Below are 9,852 nucleotides of genomic sequence, written 5' to 3'. Positions count from 1 at the left end.
CCGCAAATTTTATAGAAAATGGAGTTGGGGTGAATTTTATAAAAATAATTGAACTTGCTGCCCCAACTAAGCGTGGCAGTGCCGAGTCCGTATATGTAATGTATAATTTCATGTCGACATGCATTTCTACCAGCCATTAAATTTTATTAGAAATATTTTACCAAATTGAAAACAAGTTTCTAACATGTAATACTTCTATTTAAGAATATTTACATGTACCAAATGCAGAAGCTATTATGCTTAGTACGTGACCCTCGAAGGTTAAGTTCGGGACGTCACACATGTGTATGTGGATTTTTCTTAGCTCAACCATAAATTTGATGTTCATTCTGGAATAGATGTATAACGTTGGTCGTTAGTTGGAAATTAGGCTGACCAAACAGTGGGTAGACAATGCTAGACTAGCTCTGAATGATTTGTAGGGTCCTGAAATCCCTAAAAAATCATATTTCCCTCACCTACAGCTTCATCTTCATTGACTCAAATCAATGGATTATTTTGCTCGTTAGCCATTTATACTTGTTGTTTTTGGTTTTTTTGATGTGCTATTCTTACCTCTCTCTCTTTCTCTCTGCCTACGATGAAAGGTGCATTTGATTTCTGAATTAGCTGGAATCAATTCACCATTAAGAAACCTTCACATATAAAAGTGTTGTTCTTAGTTCTCTCTGCCTATGATGAAACGTGCATTTGATTTATGGATCAGTTGGAATCAATTCACCAACAAGCTACCTTCTTATATAAGACCTGAACAAAGACAATAGTGGTACTTAGATAAACTAAAAATAATTAATAAATAAAACTAAGTAAATAATTAAAATAAGATAAAAATGTTCGAATTAGTGCCGACGTAGATAAAATCAAACTAAAGTTCAATCTCTGACAACAGCGCCAAAAACTTGTTAAAGAAATATTGTTCAATCAAAATATTGGAAGTGTACAATTCGTTAACAAATAAATAAGTGGATTTTGAGTCGAAGTATTGTCCTACAGGAATTGATTTAGTTCAATTTTTATTACCGCAACCTTACCCGAAACAAGAATAACTATATGTGTTTGTTGTGATGAAATTATAACTACAAGTAAATTATGTATGCAATTCTAAATAAATTAACCAAACTAAATGTAAATCATACCATGTCGAGCCTATTTCGTTTCTTTTGAATGCATAAAATAAGTCACCATATTCAAACAATTACCATACACAATTATCGTGGAGAAAAGAAATTCATATAAATCATTTGATATCCAAAACGTGTTTTTGATGTCAAATATATAAAACTAAATATTAAAAGTTTATATTGCAAGGTTAATCATTCTCCTAGTACCAATAAATCTAACTTAGCATGTTGAAAATAAGAAAACAACAAGAGTATTAAACAAACAATATCACCAATTTAAATCTTCAATTGAATCTTCGGGGCTTCAAATCAATCTTCGCATTCCTTCCCTCCTATGCTCTAAAGCCTATATGAATGTTGTCTCAAAATTTTGTTTCCAAAGAATTTTAATCAAATAAGGAAACCAGATTTTCCCCGCTGCTATAGCATAGTTCAACGAAAATTAGGCCTTCAAGTCTCTGAAATAGGTATTCGACTGCATGGAAATTCCTACTATGCGACTGCATAGTAGTGACAAACTTCCAAAAGTTGCATTTTAGTCCTTGAACTCTATTCTCTCATTTCTTGGCATTTTTCTCATTTTTTCTTCTTCTAATACTCCATGTTTTCACCAAATTGATCATTGACTCTTTCACATCTTCGTTTCTACTTCCGGGTCATCTTTCGATTATTTGCAATTTGATTACTGAAATTTGATTTTCTTCCATTTTGGTCCATTTTTCGCTTATTTCTCCTTATTTCCGTTACATTCATCAATATTGTCCTGCACAACATAATTTACATGGAATCAAGCCATATTTCATCATGTTTATCAACAATTATTCATGTTTTGTCGCCAAAATAAGTGTATTTACATGCGCTATCATCTCCAATTATGTTGATCAAGCTTTCAGTTAACCAATTTATTTCTTTTACCTTTTTAGTTCTAAACATTGAGAAACTCGAGCAGAAAACTTGTATTGGTTAAGAGATCATAAACAAAAGCGGTCTTGCAACTTCTTTATAATTGAAACCATTCTACTCATCCGAGTAAATGTTGGCCTTATTTTTAGCTAGAGTTATGCTCGGTTCTGTTTGAAGAACTTACGAATTTCATTCTAACCCTATGGAATTGTCAGTTGTATTAGTATCGAACCTGCTAAACTTAACTAAGCAATTTGATCTGAAAAATATGAGCCAACCGGTGCCCTTCCCCAAAGGAGGGGTCCTATGCAGGATGCCAAAATCCATGCCCCGGGCCGTCCATCCCCAACTTTCCAGTTATTTAAAAAATATATATATTGAAATTTGTTTAAAATCACTTTAGTTCAATTTTTTGTCCAAATTCGAACCGATTATTCGGGCCATTAGTTTAATACCAAATTACTCTTAAATTTATAGGAAAAGTAAAAAAANAAAAGAGAAATTGATTTGGTCGTGGGCAAGTGACCACATCCCTCGTCTATGGCAACACAAATATCCAAGACTCACCTACTGAAGTTAGTTTCTTGTTTGATGCAATTAATACTTTAATAAATTGGATCGACGTCAACATAATAATTAATATGATATATTTTCATTTAGTAACAAGAGCTAATGTATCAAAATGTCAAAATTTTAGCGAACAGACAATCAAATGGAAAAATAAATATCAATTCATTAATTACTTGTCTTAATGCCCATCATGTTTAAAATTAAAAAAGTATGTATGTGACGAGTCCCGCCCCCATAGTTTGCTTGCAGATTCGGTTTATAAAAAAAACATTTCTTATTTTTTAAAGCAAGATCTCACTCCTATAACCATGTATCTATTCTTACTATTAGAAAAAAGCAATGGCAAAAAACAAAACATGATTTTTTTTATAATTATTAGGTTTGCGGACTCTGGTTACCAACTCTCACTCCTACCAGACTACCTTAAGATTGAAGAAAATAATATTAAAGTATTTTTTTTAAAGGAAGTTCAAATCTAATCTATTGAATTTGAGAATGTATCATTTTTACAAGGGCATTAATCGATCATTAAATCCGTCAATTATTGTATATTTGCTTGCACATAAATGTGCGACAATATCGAACTTGTCCATAATGTTAAAGTGAAAACAATTTGTTCCAAGTTCGACAAAATATCAAAGAGTATTGAGACTTATTATAAAAGCTAAATTAGTATTTCAGGATTTAAAATTATAATTATAATAACTTTTGACAAATTTTATAGTAAAAATTAGATTTACCCCTTTCAAAAAAAATAAAAGTAAATAAATACCCAAAAAAAAAACCTTTTAAACTTTTTGCTTAAAAATCTTTGTTCAAACCAAGTTAAATGAATACAATTGGATGAAAATCGATTATACATTCAAATCAAGACGATGGAGAAGGATGAGGAAGGGGACAAGTGGTGAGAGACTAGGATGAAGAAGAGCGAGAGTAAAAGAAACACGAAAATTGGACGTAGTGACAAGGGACCTAGACAGGTTTGAAAATAGGAAGTTTCACTAAAGATAAGAACTATTTACAATTTTTTATGGAATAAAATAAAATCATTTGATTTGGGCATTTCTTCTTGGATGGCCTTTATCAATGGACAAAATTAAAAATAAAACCTTAAGACTTTTCCAAGGAAAATTTGTGAGAATAATATCGGTTGGAAGTTGCATTCGAGGTAGTTGCTGTGACTCCGTCCAAGTCCACCTTCGTGTCGTTTCTTTTACGTCATGACTCTTACCGGAAGTATACAATTGTTAAGAGTAGACCAGAAGCCAAAGTCTACTCTCTCTCTTCCATGTCGTAACCACTACCCATTCTCTTCTATATTCTTCTCTTTTCTGCACAATCTGAAAAAGCCCATAAAAACTATAGATTTATTCAACTTCGCATCTCATGGCTAGTCTGTTCTTGATCGTAGTATCAATTTTACTAAGCAGTGTTGAATCAAGATTTGTCGTGGAAAAAAGCAGTGTTAGTATTGTTTCTCCATACGATTTAAGCTCAAAGCATGATGCTGCTATTGGTAACTTTGGGGTGCCTGATTATGGAGGATCAATGGTGGGCACTGTTGTTTATCCTCAAAAGGGCTCTGTTGGCTGCTCTCCCTTCGACGGTGATAAACCCTTCAAGTCAAAGTCCCATCGTCCTACTATTCTTCTTCTTGATCGTGGAGGTTATCTCTTCTCTTCACTTTCTATTTGCTTATAATGATTAATGAGTTATGAAATGCATGGGAGAGTTTGTCTTCGTTTTTTTTTAAATTTTTTAATGGAATAGTGATTGTAGTACTCTCGATCTCGCTAGATGTTTGCTCTTCTGTTCCATTTCTCTAATTTCCAGGCTTGTACCCTTTATGGTGGTCTTTCTATATTCAATTGATATTCTATATCTTGTGCAAAGTATTTATTTATAAGCAATATTGGAGGTTTTGTTCTCTTCAAAGATAATCTTCTTTAACTATGGCATTATGTTTTGTTAGTTTTATTTTTAGTTTATAAGATTTGTGTATAAAGAATTCAAGCAACAATTAACTACAGTTGAGTAAAATATTACTCATCCAATTCCATTTTGGAAAGTGGCATTTGAAGAAGGTGATCACGGAGTGGGATTGGAGAATATAAATAAAAAAAAGGATAATTTATTCAGATTATCACTTAATTATAATTTCAATTTCCTTTTTCTAGAATGCTACTTTGCTTTGAAGGTGTGGAATGGGCAGCAGGCCGGTGCTGCTGCAGTTTTAGTGGCTGATAGCATAGATGAGCCTCTAATCACCATGGACTCTCCTGAGGAGAGCTCTGATGCTGATGGGTACATAGAGAAGATTGGAATCCCATCAGCTTTGATTGACCGGTCCTTTGGTGAGAAATTGAAAAGTGCCTTAAAGAAAGGTGAGGAAGTCATCATTAAAATAGATTGGACAGAGTCAGTGCCTCATCCAGATCAAAGGGTAGAATATGAGTTATGGACCAACAGTAATGATGAATGTGGAATTCGCTGTGATGAGCAGATGAATTTTATAAAGAACTTCAAGGGACATGCTCAAATTCTAGAGAAAGGTGGTTACACGCAGTTCACTCCGCACTATATAACTTGGTACTGTCCTCAGGCTTTTATTCTCAGTAATCAATGCAAATCTCAGTGTATAAACCATGGGAGATACTGTGCGCCTGATCCAGAGCAGGACTTTGGGGAGGGATATCAAGGAAAGGATGTGGTGTTTGAGAATTTAAGACAGCTTTGTGTGCATCGAGTTGCAAATGAAAGTGGTCGCTCATGGGTTTGGTGGGATTATGTAACAGATTTCCATATCAGATGTTCAATGAAGAAAAAAAAATATAGCAAGGAATGTGCACAGGGGGTCATGAAATCACTCAGTAAGTGTTCTGTTTACAATATGTTACAAATAGATTTATAACTTCAAATGCCCAGTCTTATACATTTCAATGTCATGTATCAGATTTACCAATTGAGAAAATAGAGAAGTGCATGGGTGACTCTGAAGCCAATACAGAAAATGAAGTCTTGAAAATAGAACAAGAAGTTCAGGTTTGTACTTCTATTTAATGACAACTCTTCAGCCATGTATCACCTCAACCATATTTACAAGATTTTAAAAGAAAAACAGAGAGAGAGCTTCCCTTCCTTTTTTTCCTGCAATGATGTATTTAAATATTGCTAATTATTACCTATGATCTCAAATATTATATTCCTTTGTCAAATTTAGGTTGGTCGAGGATCACGTGGTGATGTTACCATCTTGCCTACATTGGTCATAAATGATGTTCAGTACAGAGGTTTGTTGTTATTTTCTTAATGACTCACGCATCTTCTTGGTGTTCTTCTCAGTTATGATCTTACATAGCTCAGTATCGTATCAATATTGGAGACGCATTGTAAATGATGTAGCATAAATTTTCAAGTGACCATACCTATTTTATTTCAAGCGAGCATGTTATAATACTACATCCTATTCGGGAAACAGAAAGATCCCACATATACCTGTCTACTTTTAGACAATGACAACAACAAACTAAAGATTATTGTCAATAAATTTTAGGTTGGCTACATGAATCCATCTTAACCATTCGTTTCTGCAAATTGCTTGATCTAGCGGGTGATCTAAATTAACTAGATCCTTAACAACTACTACTGGACAAGTTAATTATGGTCTACCTCTCACCTCTTTAGGTCGATGGAAAACATCACCCAATTATCTAAGTCTCCTTCCCTTCATGTTAATCTATTTTTGTGAAAAACAAGTACTCTAGTATTTTTCATCTCCATTTACTGAGCCACTTTTGAAGGCCAATTTTGGTAAATAAACACATCGAATAGAAAGTTTTTATGGCTTTCTGCTTGTATTGAAGAAAATCATGTTTAAGTTGTAAGGTTCTTGTTTACCCTATAGGGGGTAAAATTATTATAAGTTCCCAAATGAAGTCATGATGTATTGTTTTGTAAAAGAATATTTTTCCAAAACCTTTTGTTTTCTTGTGCATGGTCATGCAGGGTGTCTCTCAATTTCTCCACGCATGTGGGTTGGGTTGGGGGAGGGGGTGTTTGCTCCAGAAACATAATATGGAAAGATTTTGTTTGTTTCTGTCACGTGGCGTCATTTTACAATTTGATTTTTTATTACTAATATATCTTCTGTGTGTATGTGGGTACTCACATGCATTTTTTTTTGCCTCCGTGTAGGAAAATTAGAGAGGTCTGCTGTATTGAAGGCCATATGTGCTGGCTTTAAGGAAACAACTGATCCTCCAATTTGCCTGAGCGAAGGTTTTGATGTTCGCCCTATGCTTTATGATCTTACTGATGGATAAAGATAACTTACTAGAAATGCACTTATATCTTGCTTACTCTTTCTAATGATGATTAGATCTTGAGACCAATGAATGTCTTGAAAGGAATGGTGGTTGTTGGAAGGATCCAAAATCTAATATAACTGCTTGCAAGGTACATAACACAGCATTTGTTTTTATAATGAGCTGTCATATAGTATTGGACTCTTTAATATATTAAAAACTACATCCACATTTATTGTTCGTTATTCATTTCATTATTGAAGGACACATTTAGGGGAAGAGTTTGCCAGTGCCCATTGGTGAATGGCATTCAATACGACGGAGATGGATATACATCATGTCAAGGTACATTTTTCCCTATATGATAATTGTGGATTTTAAGCCGTAACTGCATCTATGCTTAGGAAATCAAGTTGTGATCTGGCCCTCCTTTCGAGTTCTATGTACTGACAAGTGAGAAAGAGGGGTGTTAACATAAAGCTTTCTATGTATTATATATCCAAATGATGCCTTCATTTTTTTTTTCATCAGATAACAAGTTAATGTTGGTCATTACTCGCTGTTCGAAGTCTTGAAATTCTCACATAGACTGCTATGGGTAAAGTAGGACAAGAAAACAATAATAACCAGAGAATCAATTTTACAGCAAAAACGATTTATAGTGACAGAAAGTACCCATGATTAATTTAATCTGGGAAATGATTGCACCAAACACCGAATAAGGATTAGATTGAATTTTTTAATCCTTATATGGTCTAATACGATGTGCCAACCGTGCCATAATTGCATTAGGTGTTGAATGATGTTGCCTATACAAGCATATGATCTTTGTTTTTCAGCCAATCACTTTGGTCTCAGTTGAATTTTGACAATCCTGTTGAACTAAATTTTATTTACTAAGGATGATGCCAAATAGTATTTTTGCACCTTAGGTTACCATTGCATCCAGGCATTGTACCTCAACTTATGCCATGAAATTCCATTTCCATTCTCTTTCTTGGATAGTTTACATTGATTTTCAACTCATTTTCACTTTTTAAATGACGAAGACGTTGCTTCAATCTGGTTGCCTTTTGTCCTTCATTGGCAGGTGTTGGACCAGGAAGGTGTATGATACACAATGGAGGTTGCTGGTCAGAAACTAGAGACGGAAAAAGATTTTCAGCCTGCTTAGTTCAGTGAAAGCAATCTCTCTTGCATCTTCTTTTTCGCACTTTAGATTTCTCCTTCCCTCTAAAAATATTATTTTTAATGCTTAACAGGAATCTAACCTAGCAGGATGCCAATGTCCGCTTGGTTTTGAGGGGGATGGTCATAAATGTGAAGGTGCTTCAGTGTCTCCCCTTTTAACATCGTACATTTATAAGTTGATTTTAATGCAGTTCTGAATGTCAATGTTATATTTCGGGGGTAATGTTGTCTGTTTTTCATTCCAGATGTTGATGAATGCAAAAAAGGTGTTGCCTGTCAATGTGATGGATGCAGTTGTAAGAACACATGGGGTGGATTCAATTGCAAGTGTAAAGGAGATAAACTGTACATAATGGAGCATGACATGTGTATTGGTAAGACAAATTATCCTCCTAGATATGCTGTGAATAAACAAATGTTGAACTTTCATCTTGAAGATCTCTTTCGATAAATATTTGTTTATGGATTGTACAGAAAGAAATAGTTGGAAATTTGGGCGGTTCCTTACCTTCCTGGTCCTAGCCGTTGTGGTGGGTGCCGGTGTTGCTGGTTACATATTCTACAAATATAGACTTCGGGCAAGTAGTCTTGCGAATATTCATTCATTCGCACATTATTTTTTACTTTTATCCCGTTTGACTATTTTGTAATATGCAGTCTTATATGGACTCGGAGATCATGGCAATCATGTCACAGTACATGCCACTTGACAGCCAACAGAATCAAGTTGTCCATCACCAAGAAGTTGAGCCTCTACGACAAACTTCATCATCCGTTTAAGGTTTATCTAGCTAGCAGTTGTCTATTTCTGATGGTATGACTTGGCCATTGAGATCAATTACCCATGTATTGTATACATTTCACACAAAACAGTTTTCTTTTCTTTTGGCTCTGTATATAAAATGAGGGTACAAGAAGTAAAATATTATTCAGTGATCCATGAAGAAATAAAGTAAGGTGTTGATTATGGACTTAAATTATTTTTATCCTTCTTTTATCCTAATTTTCAATTTTAGACCATTCGAATCAATTTATTTTTTAGATAAATTGATCTACCAGGTGGCCCAATTTGTCAATTTTAGTCCTTCTGCAATGTTTATTTTTTTAGGAAGTGATTTTTTTGGAGTACGTGTGATTAAAAGTAAGAAAAAAGTTATTGATCAACATGCAATGTTATTTTGTTGAAAAGGTGTATGGCTTAATGCTTTTTTGTCAATTAATACATCCACATTTTCTAATTTATCACAATACATGAAATTTTATATTTTTGTAAACAACCTCTCCTGTTAGTATAAATTTTTCATTTCACTATTTTCTCCTTATCTATCTCCAAGAAGCACAACATTATACTATTCTGAAATAATTTTATATGCTCCCAAAATGCATAATGTTGCAAATAATAATATCGAGTTATTGCTCTGAATAAGCAATAATCTAAATTTATCAATATTTAAAATAATTTGTGATGTGATCTCAAAGTAGCACATGTACTTTATATTATGAAAAAAATAGTATTATTAATTCGAAATCAACAGTGCAGATTCGTAGGATTTGGACAGCTTGTGGAGCTGTGATCAAATCATTGATATTTCAGAATTTCGTAGTCTGATCATCATAACATTTGGATTAGCATTCACAACTTATCTTTCTTCAAATTCATCAATTAAGATCAAAATCTAATGGTTCAAGTATGAGAAATAGCTATGTAAACATTAGCAAATTTTTAAAGTACTATAAATTTTTTCGAATTTACATTTTTGAAG

The 9,852-nt window shown here is 33.6% G+C and overlaps 1 protein-coding gene across 1 annotated transcript; it reads left to right on the top strand.

Moving 5' to 3' along the window:
• The first annotated feature begins 3,793 nt into the window (after window positions 1-3,793).
• LOC111374987 (vacuolar-sorting receptor 6-like) lies at window positions 3,794-9,066 on the top strand. Its single transcript, XM_022997761.1, has 12 exons — window positions 3,794-4,260; window positions 4,772-5,464; window positions 5,548-5,636; window positions 5,815-5,884; window positions 6,789-6,872; window positions 6,973-7,049; window positions 7,162-7,243; window positions 7,989-8,071; window positions 8,161-8,224; window positions 8,335-8,463; window positions 8,564-8,667; window positions 8,747-9,066. Exons 1-12 carry the CDS (start codon window positions 3,981-3,983, stop codon window positions 8,867-8,869), a joined length of 1,878 nt encoding a protein of 625 aa, XP_022853529.1. The 5' UTR covers window positions 3,794-3,980; the 3' UTR covers window positions 8,870-9,066.
• Window positions 9,067-9,852: the final 786 nt, after the last annotated feature.

This window comes from Olea europaea, unplaced genomic scaffold (genome assembly GCF_002742605.1).
Source record: "Olea europaea var. sylvestris unplaced genomic scaffold, O_europaea_v1 scaffold132, whole genome shotgun sequence".
In the NCBI taxonomy this organism is placed as follows: domain Eukaryota; kingdom Viridiplantae; phylum Streptophyta; class Magnoliopsida; order Lamiales; family Oleaceae; genus Olea; species Olea europaea.
The sequence above is the reverse complement of the archived record's forward strand: the minus strand, read 5'-3'. Positions and strand labels throughout refer to the sequence as shown.

Coding starts and splice junctions, on each gene's coding strand:
- LOC111374987 (XM_022997761.1), top strand. CDS start 3,981: ATGGCTAGTCTGTTCTTGATCGTAGTATCAATTTTACTAAGCAGTGTT. Junction 6,873..6,972: donor TCCAATTTGCCTGAGCGAAG/GTTTTGATGTTC, acceptor AATGATGATTAG/ATCTTGAGACCAATGAATGT. Junction 7,244..7,988: donor TGGATATACATCATGTCAAG/GTACATTTTTCC, acceptor CTTCATTGGCAG/GTGTTGGACCAGGAAGGTGT.